This window comes from Conger conger, chromosome 15 (assembly GCF_963514075.1).
Source record: "Conger conger chromosome 15, fConCon1.1, whole genome shotgun sequence".
Taxonomy (NCBI): Eukaryota; Metazoa; Chordata; class Actinopteri; order Anguilliformes; family Congridae; genus Conger; species Conger conger.
The window spans coordinates 7111240-7134978 of record NC_083774.1 but is presented as its reverse complement, the minus strand read 5'-3'; the positions used below and the strand labels follow the sequence as shown (position 1 = coordinate 7134978).

At 46.5% G+C, this 23739-nt stretch overlaps 2 protein-coding genes across 3 annotated transcripts in view; both read right to left on the bottom strand.

Annotated features, from left to right (window-relative positions):
- ush1c (Usher syndrome 1C) overlaps positions 1-23129 on the bottom strand; it is a 35484-nt gene extending 12355 nt beyond the window's left edge. The window contains exons 1-15 of one of the 2 annotated variants that reach the window (XM_061222863.1): positions 22945-23129; positions 18568-18635; positions 16707-16850; positions 15090-15228; positions 13815-13923; positions 13352-13376; positions 12422-12479; positions 12191-12294; positions 11485-11569; positions 10015-10074; positions 9754-9810; positions 7897-8039; positions 5731-5796; positions 4845-4987; positions 3929-4002 (exon numbers count right to left, since the gene is read on the bottom strand). In XM_061222863.1, coding sequence (XP_061078847.1) covers positions 3929-4002; positions 4845-4987; positions 5731-5796; positions 7897-8039; positions 9754-9810; positions 10015-10074; positions 11485-11569; positions 12191-12294; positions 12422-12479; positions 13352-13376; positions 13815-13923; positions 15090-15228; positions 16707-16850; positions 18568-18635; positions 22945-22980 — 1311 coding nt within the window. In that variant the 5' untranslated portion in view covers positions 22981-23129. The remainder of the gene's footprint in view (positions 1-3928; positions 4003-4844; positions 4988-5730; positions 5797-7896; positions 8040-9753; positions 9811-10014; positions 10075-11484; positions 11570-12190; positions 12295-12421; positions 12480-13351; positions 13377-13814; positions 13924-15089; positions 15229-16706; positions 16851-18567; positions 18636-22944) is intronic. The other variant, XM_061222862.1, reaches the window with a different exon arrangement.
- On the bottom strand, positions 842-3236 carry LOC133112150 (harmonin-like). The gene is made up of 3 exons (XM_061222864.1): positions 2879-3236; positions 1676-1840; positions 842-1285 (listed from the first exon to the last, which is right to left on the bottom strand). Exons 1-3 carry the CDS (start codon positions 2945-2947, stop codon positions 1043-1045), a joined length of 477 nt encoding a protein of 158 aa, XP_061078848.1. The 5' UTR covers positions 2948-3236; the 3' UTR covers positions 842-1042.
- Positions 23130-23739: the final 610 nt, after the last annotated feature.

Below are 23739 nucleotides of genomic sequence, written 5' to 3'. Positions count from 1 at the left end.
GCCAGCCATGCCCCTGCTTCAGAAGAAGCGCGAAGCACTGCTGCTACCTGGGGACTGGAGGGGTAGGACTGCTCGCTGGGGCTGATGGTGTGGTAGCCCCCCCCTCTCACGGTGCCCCCTCCTCTGGGCCTGTAGCTACTGAGGTCCCCGGAGCTAGGGGGGCGACGGTGTCCAGCCGTCCCAAACCCGTTTTTGGGGGGTCTGTAGCCCCCGTGCTGAGCAGGAGGGGGAGGGGGTGGAGGTGGAGGAGGGGGTGGGGGCGGAGGGGGAGGGGGGTGCCGTAGGGGGGGCGGGGACCAGGACGAGTGGGAGGGGGGGTGTCGAGAGGAGGGGGAGTGGGGAGGGGGCGGGGCTCTCCCGCGTGCGTTCGAGACGTGGTGCATTCTGGGAAGTGGGGGGGAGGAGGGGGCGCGGTTGAGGCGGGGGGACGGCGGGGGCGGGGGCAGGGGCGGTGGGGGCTGGTTGTGCCGGCCCGTGGGGGGCGTGGGGGCCAGCCGTTTGGGCTGCCTCAGGCTGGGGTCCACGTTGTCCAGGTTGATGTCGTCCAGGTCGGTGGTGGCCAGCTGCAGCCCCCCAGGGAAGCGCCGCACCGTGGGGCCAGAAGGGGGCGCTCTCGGTGGCGGCCCCATCTAAAGCGACACGCCCGAAGATGGTACATGAGAGAGCACACTCGATGCCTCAATTGCACATCACTTGCTACTGAGAGGTAGCAACACACGTACAGCACGTTCCAATATGATGAACCCACGCAAGAGGACAGAGGGAGCATGCCCCTTTAAGAGTGGGGCCCACGGGTACCTCAGAGAAGACAGAGGGAGCATGCCCCTTTAAGAGCGGGGCCCACAGGTACCTCAGAGAAGACAGAGGGAGCATGCCCCTTTAAGAGTGTGGCCCATGGGTACCTCACAGAAGACGGAGGGAGCATGCCCTTTTCAGAGCGGGGCCCACGGGTACCTCAAAGAAGACAGAGGGAGCATGCCGACGGGTACCACACAGAACACAGAGGGAGCATGTTCCTTTAAGAGCTGGGCCCACGGGTACCTCAGAGAAGACAGAGGGAGCTTGCCCCTTTAAGAGCTGGTACCTCAGAGAAGACAGAGGGAGCATGCCCCCTTAAGAGCGGGGCCCACAGACAGAGGGAACATGCTCCTTTAAGAATGGGTACCTCGGGCGTGTCATCGTTCTCCACACAGGAGATCTGTTCCAGGCGGGTCTGACAGAGTCGCTCCACCCAGTGCTGCACCTTCTCCGACTCCTCCAGATCCTCCCGCTCCGTCTCCGACACCTGGGTCACATGACCGGCCGCCGACATCATCACACGCACCCAGCCAAGCAGCCGAGCCAATCAGAGACACAGGTGACCGGATTCAAACAGTCCGGATGAGGAACAACTGATAGAACGCTAAAGAGATGTATTTATGGGGACAGTTTTGGGGTTAGGGGTTAGGGGCACCAAACAGGGCCCTTGATAAAATAATCATAGGGCATATTCCTAGCACCAAGCAGGGCACTCAATAAAACCCTTATGGGGCGTACTCCTTGCACAACATTGGACACTTAATAAAAACCTGAGGCATACCTCTTGCAGCAAACAGGGCGCTCAATTAAAAACGTTTGGGCCATACTACCCCTAGCGCCAAACAGGGAGGACACACCGTAACCCCGCGGAGCGTACCTCCTGCACCAGCCTGTTGATCTTCAGCTGCTTCTCCCGTTCGTACATCTCCTCCTTCTCCCGGGCGAGCTTCAGCTCGAACTCCATCTCCTTCTTGTTCTTCCTCTGCTCCTGCAGGGTGTCCGTCTTCGACATCTTCTTCTTGCTCTTCTTCCCCTTCCCTTTCTGACGGCGTGTTAGCGAAACGTCCGCCGTTTTTAAAACCGCACACTCTCACCGCGCCAAAGAGGTCTAGGTGTAACATCCACGCGCACAGCATCACGTCAACCAGATCTGAGACACTCGTCTGGATTCAGTCAACATTTGTCCTTCATTTTGACTCAAATAAATTCTGTCATGATATTTCTTCCAAAACACAGTTGGGCCAGATTCACAGTTGTGTTTGGGAAGAAAAAGAACACCACTGCTTGCATTTATTGAAGTTAAATTCATGGCGTTTACTGAATCCAGGTCCCAGCCTGCAGCAGAGGGGCTAAAGAGTGAGACTCACAGAGGAAGGACGTTTCAGAGAAGAGATTCCGACTGAGAAGTTTTTTAAAGTTTATTTCAGAAGAGAGATTCTGACAGAGAGGCTTTTAAAGTGTGTTTCAGAACAGAGTCAGACTGAGGGCAGTTTAAAAGCTAGTCTCAGAAAGAGATTATGACTGAGAGGTTTTTAAGGTTTGTTTCAGGAAAGAGATTCGGACTGAGAGGTTTTTAAAGTTTGTTTCAGGAAAGAGATTCTGACTGAGAGGTTTTTTAAAGGAAAGTCTGAGATATTTTCAGTTTGCTCCAGAAGGTGACAAGAGTTCACTACAAAACATTGCGTCTCAACAAGAGTTTTAGCCTTGTATCTTAAATCGTTTTTCTTCTCACAAGTTGAAAATATTAGCTCATGTTAAGTTACTTTCTGCCTTTTTCTTTACTCCTTTGGCACATATATATCACCTCATTGCAATGTTTTTGTTTTATTTAGTTAAATAATTACAGAATTAAGAATTCCTTTTAAGGCTGAATATAAGACAAAAATACTGACATATTTTTTCTTTTTTTTGCAAAGGTTGTTTCTCTAAAGGGAAAGTGACTCAATGGTTTTCAAAAGTTTGCTTAGGAAGAGTCGGAAGGAAGGACTTTTAAAGTTTGTTTCAGGAGTAAACACAGCCATGAGCACCACAGCATGCCGATAAACAGACCACACACTCAGACCACACACACGCTCTGTACCTTTCTCAGAGTAGGCAGCTTCCCTTCATATCTGTAAAACCAGCCAAACGCTACGGAGACACAACACATCACCGTGTCACATGGCAGATAAAACACCGGGCGATGGACGGTGAGGAACCACACTCAGGACGTCACTCTGGCCTACCTGCTCTGCTGGTAATGACTTTGTATAAACAGGAACAACAACAACAACAACAACAACAACAACAAACACACCAACCGAAAAAGCCAAACGAACAGCAAACCAAAGGGGAGTGAGTAAAAAGGTAAGCAGTCGTACTGAATGAAATTTGAAGCCATATTTCTGAGTCAACCAATATGTTTGTATTTAATGGAGCTGTTGAGTCCTGTTTTTCAATATTTTCAGTACTCCAAACACCCACAGTTGAGGGTTTATTACTTTTTATCCGGTCTAGAAAATGGCCTTGTTTGTAATTGGTGTGACTCGAAAATAAAAAAAAATAAACAAGAAGGCAAATCAATTGGTTCCCGCTCTACCTTTTAGGAAAGGTAGGAGTTACGAGGAGAGAATTAAGACCCTCACAGAAGTGCCAGTTACACAGACACAGATTAAACCCAGCCGGAGGTCACATTTAATAGTGAATGGAGATTATCCACACAAAACTCTGCTTAGTCCAGGAATAATCTTAATCTGTGTCTGTGAAATTGGCCCTTAATCTGAGCCATTTTAAGAGCCTGCTTAATCCTTGGACTTGGCAAAAGGAGACAAAATATTGTGTTTGAATACCAGGAAGCATTTTCTACAGTTGTCCGTGGAACAGTTTGCCATGTCTGGCAGAAGAGGTAGAGACATTTGCAGCTGACTCACTGCTGGACACTCTAATACTGTCTATGAGTAACAAGGAGCCTATGTGGGCTGAATGGCCTGTTGTCAGGACTATGTAATTTCAGGACTCACTGTACTACTGTTCTCAGTACTGACCGATTGATTGATTGATTGATTGAAGTATGAGGTGGGAACACTTTTCGGTTGTCAGAATAAAGCTAGGTTTGGCCTAACACCTGCCACTCTGTGCAGAGTGGACTCACTTCCCCTTCCTCTTCCTCCTCCTCCTCCTCTTCCTCCTCCACCATCGCTGACTGCCAGGCAGGCCCTGCGCTGTCTGTAGAAGACGTGGCACAGCACACAGAGCACACACAGAGCACACAGAGAGCACACAGAGAGAACACACAAAGCACACGCAGAGCACACAGGGCACACACAGAGCACACAGAGAGAACACACAGAGAGCACATGGAGAGCATACGGAGAGCACACGGAGAGCACACGCAGAGAACACGGAGAGAACACGCAGAGAACACGAACAGCGTACGGAGAGCACACACGGAGCACACACGGAGCACACACAGAGCACACACAGAGCACACACGGAGCACACACGGAGCACACACAGAGCACACACAGAGATGAGATTGGTGGGTGTTATCCATGTTGTGAAATCTTCCCCAAAGGGACCTCTACCAAAGAAGCACAGCATTACCCTGAAGGAGCGAACCACAGGGCAGCTGGCAGGCCTGGATTCCACCATGGCCCTTCACTCATTTATTTTCCTGTGAAATGGTTTGGTAACGGGTTTTTTTTCCTCGCACGCTCAATGTGCAACTGTGGGATTGGGCAAACTGTGCTTATGAAATAAACACTAGCAAAAGCACTCGAAGGAAAACTCGAAAACACCCGCACTTCATTACGAATCAGTGTTAAGGAGAAATGTAGTCCAGGCTTTGGTGTTGATCAGAGATGTGTTTGGAACTCACGTGGTCTGACTGATTCAGAAAGGATTATACAGATCCTTTTCTGGGGTCTCTTGTATTACTGGGACTGGGATTTTGGGAATATTGCAGGTCTCTACATTACCTGAGCTGTGGGGTTTTGGGGGGATATCAGGCGGGTCTATGTGTTAACTCAGCTCTGGGATTTGGGGGGTGTCGGGGGGGGCTCTGTTACCTGAGCTCTTGGACTTAGGCGGCGAAGGGGGGGGACTCTCTGCTCTGACGGGGGGTGGGATGGGGGAGGGGCTCTTGGGCGAGTCTCTGCCCCCCCAGTCCTCCTCCCACTCTCGGTTGTGTTTCCGCTCTGCCGCCTCGATCCTGCAGACAAAGGTTTTTTCCGGAACGTTATGCTCTCCTCCCTGAGAATGTTCTGGAATTTTATGTTCTCCTCCCTGAGAATGTTCTGGAATTTTATGTTCTCCTCCCTGACAATGTTCTGGGATTTTATGTTCTCCTCACTGGGAATTTTATTTCGGACCTGTACTCATCGGACCAGGCCCATTTCTCCCCTACAGCTGCCTCTGTGAATTTGGGAGTGCAGACCAGGTGCTGCTTTGTTTCTCCAACTAACTAAAAAAAAATCTATTTCTGTCTGAAGCCATAAAGCTACTTTAAACAAGATGTGATTAAAAGAAACAGTCTGCCTGGGGCAGAGCCAGTCTAAACTCACAGAATGAACTTCCTGTATAAATAAACTTCTTCGGTATGTGAATCAGGTGAAGCTGCAGCATTGGGCTAGCTGTGTGTGAACATGGTGAGATGCGGCCTAGCCCTCTGACAGGTGAAGCTGTAGCATTGGGCTAGCTGTATGTGAACATGGTAAGATGCGGGCTAGCCCTCTGACAGGTGAATGTGGCGAAGTAAGGATGGGGAAGTGGGATCTCCTCCGCACCTCTGTCTAAACTGTGACTCAACGTATTGCTTTGATTTTAAAGCCTGAGAGATTCCAGGAAGCAGAGCAGCTTGTGTGTGGCTTCTCTTGTGCAGGTGAAGCAGGTTTCTGGGCCGCGCCAATGCACAGCTTTAAAAGTGATAAAAGTGATAAAAGCGATAAAACGCACTTCTCCATCTCCCTCCGGTAGCGCTCGTCCTCCTCGGCAGTCCTCTGAGAAATCTCCACCTTCCTCCTGCGAGCGAGAAACATTGCCTCAGAGCTGCCAACTTCAGCACCAGTGCGGCGTGAATTAGCCCGGTTAGCGGTTAGCGCAAGCGCCACTCCGGCATAAATTAGCGCGGTTAGCGGTTAGCGCAGCGCGAGCGCCACTCTGGCATAAATTAGCACAGTTAGCGGTTCGCGTGAGGACAGTCAATCGGTCATCCCTTGAGTAATGTGGTCTGTGATCTGTACGTCACTCAAGAGATGCAGTGCACTCTCTCTCTCACCCACACCAATCGCAGCTTTCTACTCATATACACTCACCGAGCAATTTATTAGTTCTTTATTAGACTTATTTTCTACTGCTGTGGCCTATCCAATTACAGTTGTTGTGTGTTCAGAGATGCTCTTCTGCGTACCACAGTTGTATTTGCGTTACTGTTATCTTGCTGTCAGCTTTGACAGTCTGGACATTCTCCTCTGACGTCTCTCATTAAGAAGGCATTTCTGTCTGCAGAACTGCTGCTCACTGGTTTTCTTTTTGTTTTTTGCACCATTCTTTGCAAACTCTATAGAGACTGATGTGCGTTAAAATCCCAGGAGATCAGCAGTTTCTGAGATACTCAAACCACCCTGCCTGCCACCAACAATCATTCCACGGTCAAAGCCACTTACATCACATTTTTCCCCATTCTGATGGTTGATGTGAACATTAACTGAAGCTCCTGAAACACATCTACATTGCACTGCTGCCACACAATTGGCTGATTAGATAATCACATTAATAAATAGGTGTAATAAAGTAAAAATATTCCTAATAAAGTGCTCGGTGAGTGTATCTACAGATATATTTTTGAAAGCACTGCCATTGCAACATGTTTTTGGTCAACCAAGACCCCTGTATTATGTCACAAAATCATGAAAGTAATTAGTTTTCTGCGGGATTACATAGTTGTGATATTAAACTGGCAGGAAACCTGGGACAGATGGTTTATCATAAAGGTGGCGAGCCTTTCCCTCTGTCTGTACGGCAGGCTTCATGAGAAACACAGGACGCTGAGGGCCCATAAACACAAACAGCATATGCTGCGTATCGTATTTAAGACCATTAAGGACAAAAAAGCTTTTAAAATGTTTGCTCCCGTTATCGGATGCTGGTGACCGAGCCAGACTCTGTGACCGAGCGTCCTGTTTGAGGAGAGTGGAGAAAACCTGTCTCCGTGGAAGTTCAATTTCAACAAGTCTGCCTGCCTGTCTGTCTGCCTGCCTGTCTGTCTGCCTGCCTGCCTGTCTGTCTGCCTGCCTGTCTGTCTGCCTGCCTGCCTGTCTGTCTGCCTGCCTGTCTGTCTGTCTGTCTGTCTGCCTGTCTGCCTGATGCTATGTAGCTTTTTTCCGCCACAGATAACCATCTTCTCTTTCATTTTAAGCTCCATGGAATTATTTTCAGAGATAATGGTTACCTAAAAGTCAAGTATCACAGGCTCTCTCTCCCCTTCCCTTTCCCTCTCCCCCTCCTCTTTCTCTTCTCTCTTCTCCCCCTCCTCTCTCTCCTCTCACGCACACACATCTCCCACTCGAACAGAAAAATGCTTCATTTTTAATCTGCAGTTACTTGCCCTGCTGAAACAGTCAACGTGTGAGCAGCACAGCAGTCGACAGCATAATGAACGGTAATTTAGCACAGTAAAAGCTCATTTCTCATCACATTACACTGCACACCCTCTCTAGAGAAGGGCAGCCGAAGACCAATCAGCTGTAAGCAGCCAGAGATTCCCTTAACCTTCCTCTGACTGTCTCATCCTATTATTATTATATTACGATATTACATATTCCTGCTCGACTCTAACATCCATGTCTCTCCATTCAATAAAGCTTTATTGGCAACTGGAGAAGTATTTCCAGAATTTATACAAAATTTAATTTTGAATATGACATTTAACTACTCCATGATTTTATGATACACATATTGTATAAAAATGCATTAAAAAAGATAATAAGAATAATAATGACAAAATAATCAAAACAGGTAAATCCTCCCCTCCCGCCCACCCTCCATCTCTCTCACTTATCTCTCACTCTCTCTCACTCTCCCTCCCTCATACAGTGGTGCAGTGCATGCTGGGATACTGACTGTCTCTCCTTCTCCTGCTGCTCTTTGACGATCTTGTTGGTCTCCAGCGCCACCCTCTTCTGGTTCATCAGCTCCTGGCGGTCCAGCTCCCGCCGAGCCTCCAGGGCCAGACGCTCCTCGGCCGTCATGAACAGCTCCCTGCCCTGGGGGGGCCAGGAGTCAGACACGCCACGCCAGGCCTGTAGCCTACCGGCTATGGTGCCTATAGCCTGGCACCTAAGGCACCTATAGCCTAGTGGCTACGATGCCTATAGCCTCGTGGCTAAGGTAACTATAGCCTAGTGGCTAAGGTGCCTACAGCCTAGTGCCTATAGCCTCGTGCCTATAGCCTAGTGACTAAGGTGCCTGAAGCCTAGCGACTGAGATGCCTATAGCCTAGTGCCTATAGCCAAGTGACTAAGGTAACTTTAGCCTGGTGCCTAAGGTGCGTAAGGTGCCTATAGCCTAGTGGCTATGATACCTATAGCCGAGTGGCTAAGGTGCCTATAGCCTAGTGCCCAAGGTGCCTATAGCCTAGTGCCCAAGGTGCCAATATGTTCTCCCCGTGTTTGCGTAAGCTAACTCCCACAATTCACGGACATGTTATTAATGAGCTTTGACCTTTGTCAGTTAAGCTTAAATTTAATTCAACGGTGGCCATGAAAGAACCCGCAGTGCTTAGCGCAAACGGCAGGAGGTTTCTCTGGTGTCCTGAAAAAACACCCTAAAACCTGGCTGGCTCTCTCTGCCCGACACCTAATCATCCCCCAGTCTATCTGGTTCGATACCTCCCTCCATCCCCAACTCAGCTCGTATGTGGAGAGCATTCCGGCACAAAATGGCCCCCAGGTGGGCGATGCAGATTGTACGTGGCTGAAGTAAGTTTCCTCCTTCCCAGTAGAGCACACTGACATTATGAGATGAGAGGCTCTTGATAAATGCAATGCACTGTTATCCATTATTCAAAACTAGGCCAGTCTTTGAGACAGGCCACTCATTTGTAAAACAGCCACGACTCCTGAAAAATCGATTGTAAACCTTCTCTGAATTAAACCACAATCCTGCGTCTCCTGGGAAAACAGTGGGAAAAAGGCTTGGCAGAGGAGGCAAACGTCACCTGGGACATATTTGTCACGACAACAATGATGCTTCTGAAAAGCGTAAATGCTTCAGGAGTAAATGGATCACATCAATAAATCACGCTCACATGGATCACAGTAGATGGCAGAACAGCGCGGTGCGAGAAAGATTGCAGAACGGCACAATCTGTGTGTTGGGGGGCCTGTATGTGTTGGGGGTCTGTGTGTCTCTGTGATGGGGGTCTGTATGTGTTGGGAGGTCTATGTGTGTTGGGGACCTGTGTGTGTTGAGGGTGTGTGTGTGTTGGGGTCTGTGTGCGTTGGGTGTGTGTGTGTGTGTTGGGGTCTGTGTGCGTTGGGTGTGTGTGTGTGTTGAGAATCTATGGGCGTTGGGGTCTGTGTGCATTGAGGGTGTGTGTGTGTTGGGGGTCTGTGTGTATTGGGTGTTTGTGTGTGTGTGCGTTGGGTGTGTGTGTGCATTGGGGGTCTATGGGCGTTGGGGTCTGTGTGCGTTGAGGGTGTGTGTGTGTTGGGGGGCTGTGTGCGTTGAGATTGTGTGTGTGTTGGGGGGCTGTGTGCGTTGTGGGTGTGTGTGTGTGTTGGGTGTGTGTGTGCATATTGGGGGCCAGTGTGTGTGTTGGGGGTATGTGTGCGTATTGGGGGCCAGTGTGTGTGTTGGGGGTATGTGTGTGTGTGTTGGGTGTGGGTGTGTGTTGTGTGTTGTGTGTTGTGTGTGAGTGTGTGAGTGTGTGAGTGTGTGTGTGTGTGTGTGTGTGTGAATAGAGGCCTCAGTACTCACAGCTCCTGTCAGCACAGTGATGGTCAGACTCTTGGTGCTCTTCAGGACCCTCACAGCCTACGAGACAGAAGCAGTAGGAGTCACAGCGTTTCACACAGAGTCACAGCTAACAGGCGTTTCACACGAGTCCAGCGTTAGGAGCTGTCAGACAGGGCAATGTGTGACCGTGTTTCCAGTGACTTTAGCCATGGGGGCATTGGAGAATGTAATTTCTTTTATTTCGTTTTTGACCAGTGGCTGCAGGACAGTGATATTCCATACCTCCTTATGATCCATGGCAGTGAAATCCACCCCGTTCACCTCAACGATTTGATCGCCCATCTTCGACAAACAAACACACACACACACACACACACACACACACACACAGAAAAAAAGAAACACACACGCACACAAACACACGCACACGCACGTTCTGTTACTTTGATTTCTCTTCAGTAATTATCATGTCCATGTGAGAGGTTAGTATGATATTTTTGGCCTCTGTATGAGTCAATAATAAGAAATAAAAAATATTTTATGTCATTTTTCGCATTACTTTATGCTGTTCATTTTTTAGCAACTGGTGTTAAGGGATCACTATTCCAAATAAGTGTCACATAATCAATATACCAAAAATGTATTTCATGTGATGAATCTGAACGTGTTGACCTGCAGATCACAAATAACAAAAGTCTAATGGTATAAATGTCAATGTGTTTGACAGACTGTACCTTAAATACAACATAAATCCCATGGTATACAGTATCCCTTTGACAGCTGGTAAGACCAATACAACATGCATGTAAATCTCATGACGTAAATGTCAATGTGTTTGACAGCCTATAGCTTTAACCTAAAGGGTGGGACATTAGCGGCAGAGGTAAGAGGGGTCGTCTGGCAGTTGGAAGGTTGCCGGTTTGATCTCCCACCCTGGGTGCTCCTGACGAGCTGATTGGTACCTCGCATGGCAGCCTATCACCATTGGTGTGTGTGTGTGTGTGTGTGTGATTGGGTGAAAGAGAGGCATGAATTGTAAAGCTATATAAGTGCTATATAAATATATAGAAATGCAGACCATTTACCAAATACAGGACAATATAAATACCATGGTATAATTCTGAGTGTGTTTAACAGCCTATAGCTTAAATACAGGACAATATAAATCCCATGGTATAAGTCTGAGTGTGTTTGACAGCCTATAGCTTAAATACAGGACAATATAAATCCCATGGTATAAGTCTGAGTGTGTTTGACAGCCTATAGCTTAAATACAGGACAATATAAATCCCATGGTATAAGTCTGAGTGTGTTTGACAGCCTATAGCTTAAATACAGGACAATATAAATCCCATGGTATAAGTCTGAGTGTGTTTGACAGCCTATAGCTTAAATACAGGACAATATAAATCCCATGGTATAAGTCTGAGTGTGTTTGACAGCCTATAGCTTAAATACAGGACAATATAAATCCCATGGTATAAGTCTGAGTGTGTTTGACAGCCTATAGCTTAAATACAGGACAATATAAATCCCATGGTATAAGTCTGAGTGTGTTTAACAGCCTATAGCTTAAATACAGGACAATAAAAATCCCATGGTATAAGTCTGAGTGTGTTTGACAGCCTATAGCTTAAATACAGGACAATATAAATCCCATGGTATAAGTCTGAGTGTGTTTGACAGACTAGCTTAAATAGGATGTAAATCTCATGGGATGAGTCTGGCTGTGTTCAGGGCCGTGGAGCTCACCTCCAGCCCCACCTCAGCAGATAGAGAGCCAGGCTTCACGTTGCTGATGTAGATCCCAGGTTTCTGAGTCGGGCCGCTCGAGATGCTGAGAAATGACATGCTGATTAGCTGAAGTTTTAGAGCATAGTGGTACTGTTTTACACCTGTTCTACACACTCACCTGATCCCACACCTGTACCTGTTCTACACTCACCTGGTCCCACACCTATACCTGCTCCACACTCACCTGGTCCCACACCTGTTCCTGCTCTACACTCACCTGATGCCCACACCTGTACCTGTTCTACACTCACCTGATCCCACACCTATACCTGCTCTACACACTCACCTGATCCCACACCTATACCTGTTCTACACACTCACCTGGTCCCACACATGTACCTGTTCCACACTCACCTGATCCCACACCTGTACCTGTTCCACACACTCACCTGGTCCCACACCTATACCTGCTCTACACACTCACCTGATCCCACACCTGTACCTGTTCCACACACTCACCTGATCCCACACCTGTACCTGTTCCACACACTCACCTGGTCCCACACCTATACCTGCTCTACACACTCACCTGGTCCCACACCTGTACCTGTTCCACACTCACCTGGTCCCCACCTGTACCTGTTCCACACTCACCTGGTCCCACACCTGTACCTGTTCCACACACTCACCTGGTCCCACGCCTGTACCTGTTCCACACACTCACCTGATTCCCATGCCTTTGGTTCCCACCAGGCTGAGAAACACCTTCTTCTCCGTGATCTCCCTCCCTCCGATGGAGGCCAGTCCAGCCACACTGGTCTTCTTCTCCTGTTCCGTCCCCAACAGCACACACACAGACTCAGACTCAGCCTCAGCCAGAAAGGCAGGGAATACAGACAAAATCACATTGTATTAATGTTGCAGAGAGGTTATATTAATGTTGTAATGGTGTTACCCCAGACTCAGATACAAACTGGTCCACAAACTGCCACTTGAGGGGATCTTCTGAGGAGCTGGAAAGGACACGTGACAGTGAACACGCGTGTTTTCGCCCAGGAGCACATCTTAGACAACCATTAAAAACCACACAGCCTAGCCTGAAGCAATGAAGAGAGGTTACACTGAGGGCAACATGTGGCACAAGCCCACACATCAGTCTCACACATTTCAGCTACTAGTGCTCTCCCCTGTGGAGAATCTTCAGCCTGCTAAACTTGAGTTCAGCGTGTGAGTGTGTGTGTGTGTTTGTGTGTGTGTTAGAATAGAAACCTTGCTTTTCCAGATCCGAACAAGCAGGTCTGAAACTAGCCACATTGAGTTTAATCAGCCATAAGGCAGATGAAGTCCAAAGGGCTGCAAGCCATGACAGTGAGACCCAACCTCAACGGAACGGCTCCATCACAGGCAAGAACAATACCGCACTCGGTCACTCGGTCACTTGATCACTCGATCACTCACTCACTCTTCCCAAACCCCTCTCAACCAGCACACCCTGACACCTGTCACCTGCTCATTCAGCCCATCAGTCATAGCCACACAGCGATTGCCATTCAGGACCACTAATGACTGTAATAATGCTGCTCTGAGGAAGGTCATAGACCTGCACGTTAGCGCTAATGAGAGCTACATCTTCAGTGTGTACAAGCGCATCCATTATGGATGTCGGGAACTCTCAGACATAAGAAAGGTGTCTGGCTCATGCATTAAGGCTGAAATTCCAATAAGAATTTATTGGAAAGGCCATATGAACGGCTCTGAGCCCCGTCTGTCATTGTGTGATCCAACCATTCACAGCTTCACCTGCTGTAATCCATAATTATGGCAGAATCAAAGAGGGTAAATGCCACCATTTTACACAAACACATAAAACGCTTCAGTACTTTACCTCTTGGCTGGAATCATTCCAACATCTGTATTAAAATAAGAGAATAAAAACATTATAATGAATACATTTTATAAAAATAAATAAATATATGATCAACATAAGGTATAGGCCTCGTACTAAAATACCATAAAATAAATGGTCTGGCATCTGTTAATGCTCTGAACTGAGTCTACTCTACCTAATCCCAGAACTTGCATTATGTATTAATGTGCATTGTGTCTCTTTTTAAATAAATAAACAAACAAATACACATATAAATGTCACAGCAAGTTTGTCAATACAAGAAATAAAAATGCCGTTAATTTCTTCATAAACAGGTGGTTCTCAATCAATTGATTCATAAATCAATGGTTCTCATGCAACGGCCCAAGACGAAATGGCACATCCACAGGACGTCAGTGCGCGATTACCGCAGTGGAAACGGCAGCAGTGGCTCTGCAGCACCACCTGGTGGCCAACTTACGCCTGACTTTCACGGACACGGTCTTCTTGGTGCGGATGAGGCTGATCACTTCCTCGTGGATACAGGACGAAATAGAGTAACCGTTGATCCGCATGATCTCGTCTCCGACCTGGGGTCAAAGGTCAACACACAAGCGGCCATCAAATACAGCAGTGTGTAAAACGAATTAAACGGTTATACTTATCTCAATGAATACAGGGCAGAGCTCACAACCGGTACGGAGACACCGTTAAATGTGTATGTCAGTGGGCCTGAGACTGCTATAAAACAGGTCTATAATTCACACTGACGTTAAATTTGTCGTTGAGACTGTGGGGTAGCTGCAGGTCTGACTCAAATTGAGGATGTAATTTTAGAGACTCTCTGTCTTCATGATGACGAGCAACCCAGCGCTCTGGCCACAGGGAAGAATACTTTATTTTATCTGCACATTCAATTCTGGTGTCAGGAGACCAATTCAAGTTTTATCCTGAATGCACAACTTAATTTGGCATGTCATGAACACAGCTTAGTAAAACCAACAGTTTACCAGATGATGGATGTGTGAATGATCGCAGAAAATGGTGATTAAATATCCAGAACCATTGATTACTTTTTTATGAATGTAACCCAGAAATACATCCAGAAGCCCAATACACCCCCCTAGTGGATAATATTGGAGAAGCACTCAATGTGAAGTCGCCTGACCTCAAACGGACATTAGTCACGACTAAAAGCCGTGCCAAAAATGTTAAACAATCCCAGCATTTCCAAGAAGCACTGATCGCTTATATCAATGGACTAAAACAGAACTCAGTGTACTATAAGTGGTATAATATCACATTATTAACAATTCTGATTGCAAAATGTTAATTGACACCATGCTTCACATCTGAACCAATGAGCTACTCTTTAAAATGTTATCAAGCACAAAGCTTTATTAATCCCTAATATGAATGTCCAAACATCAATCAAATCCCTGCAGTGTCCTGTTACTGAGTCAAAAGAAACAAAGACATCATTGAATGATTTAATATATTATCAAGGTGAGCCCCCCCCCCCCCCCCCCCCCCCCTCTGGTGAATGGGCAGCCTGCAGCCTAGTGGCTAAGGTACAAGACTGGGACCCGCAAGGCTGGTGGCTGAAGCCCCAGTGTGGCCAAAATAAGATCAGTGCATCGGTTGGGCCCATTTCTCCAGGGGGGATTGGCCCCTGCTTAGTCTAATCAAATGTAAGTTGCTTCGGATAAAGGCCAGAGCTGACACATTATTATGATGATGACTGTGAAGGGCTCACCTGCAGGCCCACGTTGGCCGCCTGTCCGTCCTTCACGATCTGAGAGATGAAGAGGCCGCAGCCGAACTCCAGACCCCCCCTCACGCTGATGCCCAGCCCGTCCGGGTGGGTCCGGTCCAGACGGACCTCCTTCAGCTTCCTGCAGTTAGAGGGTGCCGGAGAGATTCAAAGGGCTAGTCATTCATTCATTCATTCATGCATTCGTTTATTTGTTTGTTCATTCATTCCTGCATTCATTCATTCATTCATTCATTCTTTCATTTGTTTGTTCATTCATTCATGCATTCATTCATTCATTCATTTATTTGCTCATTAGTTCATTCATTCATTCATTCAACTGAGTGCTCTCATCCTCAGAGATGCAAAGGGCTAGTTGTTCATTCATACAAACATCAGCTGTGGATTCTATTCTACTTTATACTCCTGTGGGGCAAGACCTGGTTCCTCTGTGTGTCTTTGGGCATGGATATGAGCATAGATTTGAGTACACAGCATTGTCCCTGGCTCACACAGTGACACTGGACAGGGTCAACACAAGGCCATGTCCTCTCTTTTCTCTCATCCCTCCCTCCCTCTCTCTCTCTCCTTCTCCCGCTCATCAGCTCAATGATTCTATTTCAGCTAGTAACACATTTCATGGAATATTATCAGGAATCTGCAGGAATGCTTTAACAGTTTATGAATATGTGTGGGAACCAGGTGTGCTGGACATGACACCTTCTGCTCTCTCCACACACTCGGAAAAAATGGCTTCAGAAGGAATCCTGTGATTCCATAGAATAACTTTTTCCTCTTCAGTTTAAGTGTTGGACAAAATGGTTCTTTGTGTAGGGGCTTCACCTATGATAGAGAATTGTAAAGAACTAAAAAGAGTGCCTCTTTGAAGAGAAACCAAAGGATTTCTGAGAGTGAGAGTTCTTGATTGCTGGCTAATACACCCCTCCCCCCCACCCTAGCCTGACCCCATAGACCCACAAGGACCCTATAGACCCATGAGCACCCTATAGACCCACGGGCACCCTATAGACCCATGAGCACCCTATAGACCCATGAGCACCCTATAGACCCACGAGCACCCTATAGACCCACGAGCACCCTATAGCCCCAAGAGCATCCTATAGACCCACGAGCACCCTATAGCCCCATGAGCACCCTATAGACCCACGGGTACCCTATAGACCCATGAGCACCCTATAGACCCATGAGCACCCTATAGACCCACGAGCACCCTATAGCCCCAAGAGCATCCTATAGACCCACGAGCACCCTATAGCCCCATGAGCACCCTATAGACCCACGAGCACCCTATAGACCCACAAGCACCCTATAGACCCACGAGCACCCTATAGACCCACAAGCACCCTATAGACCCATGAGCACCCTATAGACCCATGAGCACCCTATAGACCCACGAGCACCCTATAGACCCACAAGCACCCTATAGCCTAGTGATTGAGGTGCTTGACCTGGACGGCTCGAGCCCCACTGTCACCACAGCTGTTGGGCCCTTGAGTCCTTAACTCCACATTGCTCCTAGGGGGGATTATCCCCTGCTTAGTCTAATCAACTGTAAGTGGCTTTGGATAAATAAATGTACTGTAATGCAGTGAGGCTCACCTGGATCGTTTGGGCGTGAGCTGGTCGTACTCCACCTGGTGCTTGAGCGGGATGAGGGGGCGGATGGAGTCGAACAGGGGCAGGCGGGGTGGGTCGTTAATCACCAGCTTCAGGTCCCCCACCAGCACCGGCAGGTCCATGGACCTACGGCAGGGAGGAGCCACTCAACACAACGCCCAGTGGCTAAGGTGCCCGACTGGGACCCGGAAGGTTGGTGGTTCAAGCCCCAGTGTGGCCACAATAAGATCATGGCAGCTGTAGGGTCCTTAAACACACATTACTCAATGTAATGATTTTTACAGAGAACTGTCACAAAGACGTTTTATAGAGAAACAGAAGGAAAATTGGGCAAAAAGAAAGAGCCATACAGAAAGTCTTGGAGTAGCCATCGTATTATTCCTGATTATGGTCTGGGGTAAGCAGTAACTAGGGAATGTACACTTTTCAATCAGAAACCAGAGAGGAGCTCTCCACCAATCACAGAGATTGTTGGTAACAACAAAGAGAATAAAGTCAGCTGTGATTAGTAGATACCTCCTGGCTCCCAGAAGTAAAGCCACTAAACACCTTCAGGGTTGTTCCGTTTCTTCTCACCAATGCACTATTCAAATCACGCCACACATGATACGAATGCAAATATAGGCCCTGGTCCTTATCTTTGTTGTACGGGTAGCAATTGAAATTGTACTTCTCTCTAGGGTCTTTCAGCGCACTTAGCCCTGGTTATGGGTATGCACTTTGTTGTACGTCGCTCTGGATAAGAGCCTCTGCCAAATGCCAATAATGTAAAAATATGCAAATATTAAAATGCTAATATGTACTGGCTTGGAGTATGATATGTTCACTGATGTATCTCAAACCCTATATAGCATGCATTATACATCAACATACTGTATCTCAAGGGAATTAAGTATTAATAACAAATATGATCTTGTGGGGAAAATGTGTCGATCACTCCATGAGACAGCGCGCATCTTTATGAATTTTGGAACGGGCCGAACTCCAACATGAATTATTAACAGGAGTCATTTCACTCGTGACTCCCGTGTCAAAAGCGAGAGCGCGTGTGAATAGCGGGCAGGCTTCGACGGGGGGTTGGGGTAGCGGGCGAACAGGACACCGCGGCAGCATGAAACAATCCCGCGCCTCCCCGCCGAGCTCCGGTGGAAAGTAGCGCCTCAGGTACATTTCACGTCATTCAGCCGCCTTTATTAGAGCGCCGCGCCGCCGAAACCGTATCTCCCGCCGGTCTGTTATCGCCGACCTGCCGAGCGCGTGCTGTGTGAGGCTCCGCTTGACCGTAACGTCACAACAGAGGAGAAAATAATACGGAACGGAAAAACGTATAAATGTTCCGGTCAAAGTTGAAAGGTGACTTTCTAAAATTGATTTAAGAGAAAGTGATGACTTTATATATAGGCCTAGATAATTAAAGACGAAATATCCTCCCAAAAAGTTCCGGTGTAATGACAATTGTGATAAAATAGTCAGATAAAATATTTCTGAAAAAAGACAAAGTTGACAGGAAGCACATGCAAAGGGTCCAAGCCAAGTTTACAATATAGAAAACATTTTTTACATCTCCATCAAACTGAGAATATAATATCATAAAACACAAAAATGATGTTTAAATCCAACTGTTGGGAGTAAGGAGAGAGTGTGGTGTTTTGGCTGAATCGAGGCAGGTATGTGACAGGGTTAGGGGTTTGGGTTAGGGGTTTGGGTTAGGGGATTGGTTTTAGGGTTAGGGGATAGGGGTTCAGGGTTAGGAAGTAGGGGTTAGGAGATAGGGGTTAGGGGTTGGGGTCAGGGATAGGGATAAGGGGAAAGGGGTGAGGGAGCAGGGGAAAGCAGAACTCACTGGTGGTACATCCGCAACACATCGTACAGGTAATCCTTCTCTGCCTCATTGTCAATCAGCAGCTCTACCTGTGGAATACAGAGAGGTTTCAACAACCAGGTCTCATAATGCGCATACACACACACACACACACACACACACACACACTCATACTCACACTCACACACACACACACACTCACACTCACACACACACACACACACACACACACACACACACATGCACACACACTCACACTCACACACAAACACACACACACACACTCATACTCACACACACACACACACACACATATACTCACACTCACACTCACACACATACAAAAACACACACACGCACACTCACACACAAACACATACACTCACACACGTACAAAAACACACACGCACACACACACAAACACTCACACTCACACTCACACACAAACACATGCACTCACACACACACACAGACAAACACACACTACATCTCTCTGGCGCACACACAAAACACTCTTTCTCTCTGGCTTGTGTACACACACACACACACACACACACACACACACACACACACACTAAGCACACTAAGCACAGTAGGCTCACCAAGGTAAAAGGCCCAAAGCCACTGCAGGAGGGTGATGAGTGGTACACGCTGACCGAACCCGTGAGCTTTCCCCTTACCTGGCTAACCTGGTTTACCTGGCTCACCTGGAATCCCCTGGCTCACCTGGCATACCTGCGTTCCTGGCTCACCTGCGTAGCTGCGTACCTGGCTCACCTGCGTACCTGTGTACCTGGCTCACCTGCATACCTGGCTCACCTGCATACCTGCGTACCTGGCTCACCTGCGTACCTGCGTACCTGGCTCACCTGCGTACCTGGCTCACCTGCATACCTGCGTACCTGGCTTACCTGGTTGTGGCTGAGCTGCTGCAAGATGGTTTTGAGGAAGCGCTTGGGCCAGTAGTTAATAAAAGACTTCCCCCTCATACGACCGGCACGCGCACACGCGAATATCCCCACGGTTACCGGCGTTGCCGCGAGCGGTGAAGCGGTGACCTCGCGGCGTAGCGCTGTGCCGCTGTGCCGGAGACCTCCGCCGGGCTGCGCGCCCACAGACGCTCCCGTTCCCCACGGCGACCAGGAGGGGGCGGGGTCAGCGGGTGTCCGCTTACATCACCCGCAGTCTGGCTGCACACCGGGGGGGGGAACCAGGGATGGACATTCCCCCCGGAGCTCACAGACTACTGCGCTTACTGGGGCTATTTCACTTCATTAAGCCTCTGGTGCCAAAAAGCACATTGCCCCATTCAAGTCCATTACCCGGACGAAATGAAACTACTGTGGTCGATACTTTTTTACACTGAACTACTTACTCTCCAGGAAGTGATTGAACACACTGAATTATCAGAAACAGCGGAGACCGTCCAAATACTTTTGGTCCCCTAAAATGGTGGGACAAGCAAAAAGGGATGTGGATCATTTGTACACGGATCGCCCGATATGGATAACTACTGTCAAATCAAGCCGACAGTCTGTACTTCAACCTCATTGTCATTGTTTCCTTTCAAAGTCAAAGTGCTAGAGTACAGAACCGAAATAACAAAAAAATGCGTCACTGTCCAAAGAATTATGGCACTCACTGTAATTCCTACACGGATCACCAGATATGGATGCAAATACCAATCAAATATCAACTCAAATCAAAGTCCGCACTTCGTTGTTTAATTTCAAATCCAATGTGCTGGAGTACAGAGCCAAAACAACAGAAATGTCCTAATACTTATGCACTGTACTGTGTAAACACATATGGACTGCATTTTTCCTCTGTGGACTTATCCCTACATCCATTTGGAATATGATAACATTATGCTGTCATTCAGCAATTATTAAAAGTATTTCATATGTATTAATATCACTGTCATTTATTGTACATTTTAAGAAAGAAACTGCTGTCTCTAACTCAGCAATACTAGCATGTCATATCTCCGATTTGCTCATATGTGAATGTTAATTTTGCTCATTTTTAGCTTCATAACAACACAAGCATGATTAGCCTATATTCATACATTTGCTGCTATTCAAAGTATGTGCATAGATTTGTTTTGTGATTTGTTCTATGGTTGTTTTGTCATGTGACTGATTGTAGGCCAATGAGCACCCTTTGTTCCTTTTTCAAATGCACAAAAAGAGAATAAGCTTTGTGCAACTGGCATAAGTAACAGATGTGAGGGTAAAAAGACAGTGTACAAAAAGATTGAACTCCCACACACAGTATCTTGCAAACCAACCTTTAATGAAATAAGAAACATTTTGGAAACTGAGGGAACGATCATTTCCTAAAACATTTGCCATTTCTTTACATGTCGTTTTGCAAGATACAGTGTGCGAGAGTTTATTAATGTTTCTGTATACTTTTTTTCAAATGCACAGAATCACCTGTCAGAATAGTCGCCTAAACCTGGTGAGTATCAGATAATGTTTGTGAAATGCTGGGTACTCCCAGCTAATAAAGGAAGAGATTATGACCAGCATACCGAGAGATAAACTCTGACCAACCACAGTGTGTGAGTGGGCCTCACAAAGCTGACTCAGAGCTGCAATATACTGTGGCAACATTATAATGGAGGGTACTTTGACCCCGCGCACAGATAAAGGGAATCATAGGGAATCTATGAGAGAGAAGTTAGCCATGCGATGTTAGCACACATCAGAATGGCTACTCAGTTAAAGTAGGGGAGCTCTTGGGTCTAATCGTTACGGTCTGCACTAATAACTTCAACAAGTCTGTGTAATGTTATTAGATTTAGCTACAGGTTATATGACTGGTGATGAATACAACTGATTATCGTATAAATAATTAGTTGTATAAAAATAAGGGTGGAAAAAAACCTAAACAGATTGGTTTGTTTGTTGTGTTTGTTGATAACCTCACAGTTGCGAGAAGGGGTTGGCATGAAATGGGAGGGAACCCCCCCCCCCCAAAAAAAGAAGAAATTCTAAAAATAAAATTAAGAAGTAAATCAATAAAATATATAATAATACTGAATCCAGTCCTTTTATGGACATGTATGTTAACAGAGTGGGCGAACACCCGCTAGAACATAAACTAAAACAAACTAATTGCACAGAGGTACATCAATTTCCGTACCGCACACATCTCAAACACATTACTGTAAATGTCAATTTCCTGCGGTCTGTGCACACAGCAACAAAATTACGTCTGCCTTGCATACATCAAGAAATGAAATGCCTTTCAGCCAATTGAAAATATATTAGATTTTATATTGTATTATATTATATTATATTTTGTCAGCGCTGTCATACCAGAGCAGCTCAGACGCTTGGCGTCGCAGCTTGCAAACGACCACAGAACATGGATGAAGAAGCTTCATTATGTAAAAGCCCCCACAGAGCTGTATTGTGTGGCCTCTAATGGTTGCTGTTATGCCCATTAAATCGCTGTTGGTGGCGTTTCAATTCAACGCAACTGTAAATCAAAACCCGCCCACCATTCCGCCCGGGTGCACATCTCTAAAAACCGTTTCTAATTCATCCTCCGTCTGAAAGGCCCATTGTCGGAATCCAGAGAGGAAAACAAGATGACTCAAATTATGAGAAGAAGCTCAGACGCAATAGCCTGCAATGAAGTACTAGCTTGGGTTCTTGTTTTTTTCCTTTCCAATTGCTTTTAAACAAATGAAAATGAGTTAATAAAATGTATCTGCATCAACAGAAATGCACTATACCCGTGCCACTGTCTAGATAATTAAAGCTTTTAAAAGAAGACCTATTGGTGCAGGTGAATTATTAATTTCCTGTAGTACTACGCACCTGTACCCACAGTAACCAATCAGGAACGCACATAAGGGGAACTAGGCCTGCTCGCGTCACTGTCATCTCAGGTACAGGTGCGGTCTTGGAATTTAATTTACCTAAACCAAATAGGCTAGTTATCCGCGAACTAAATAGATATTGTAATTAAGAAATATGGTACTCGCTGACTTCCGTATCTGTTTATCAAACCGTTCAGTACAACATAAGAAAATAACATTTTTCAATAGTTTCCCGTTACAGTAGCTAGCATAGTCCAGCATCATCGTGTTGCTTCCTCTTGGTCACCATAAATGCAAACAGCACACTAGTCCAAGACACATTTTCCAACACACAAATACCCAGACCACATCGTGCAATAATAACTGTTCGCTATTCAATTCAATAACACCGGCGAAGCGAATCAACTGATCTGTCCTTCCCCCATTACAACCGGACGGGTCCAGAGTACATCTCTACCCGTCTTCCAACTTTGAAAGCGAGGCGCAGTACCGATCCATTCTTCCGTCGAAGAGCAAACAAATGTCAACATATTACTACCAAACATCGGCTCTAAATATCGTACCTTGTGTCTGAATTCTCTTGCTACTTTTCGCTCCATGTTTCAGCGCAGGCCCCCCTCTCCGTATGCGTTGTCCGGCGTCCTTCCCCTAGTTACCGTGTAACCGCGATGCGTGAGCGCTGGGCGGAGTGCGTCCGAAGGTGTCGTCCTCCTTTGTGCGTGCATGTCACTTACGCAGGTCCCAGGTGGCTATACCTGTGATCAGAAACAAACCATGTGAAGAATTGAACATGCAAATATACGTCTGTTATATTAACAACCAGACGCTATTAGGCTACCTAGGACCGCTTCGTTTGTTTGTTGTTTGTTCGTTCTATAGTTTGCATGGGCATAACGAAATATGTAACTTTCCTATCTTTTGATATTCAGACAGAATTCCAAATGTGTACTTTTTTGCAACTATTTCGGTAATGAGTTCTTGCAACAACAAAATATACAACAAGGTTATGTTATCGAAATAAAAATTATTATTCAATTCGACTTTGTTTAAGCTTTTTTTTTAAATAGATGTTTTTGTCAGCGCCCACACAGGTAAAAAGGTGTAATGACTAAATTGTATAGAAGTGTAAAATGTGTTTAGACCGCTAGAGGGCACAAGAGATGCATAGGTTCTTCACCTCAGAAAAATGTGAACAGTTGGTGCGATATTTAATATAAATTTGCATGGTAAGCTGAACAATTCTGAAATTGATGTTGCTAAAACACAGAAAAAGAATATTTAAGGTCAATGTAATGTAATGTAATGTAATGCGAAGGATTACAGCAATATACTTTTGTATAATATGCTTTTGTTTTTCA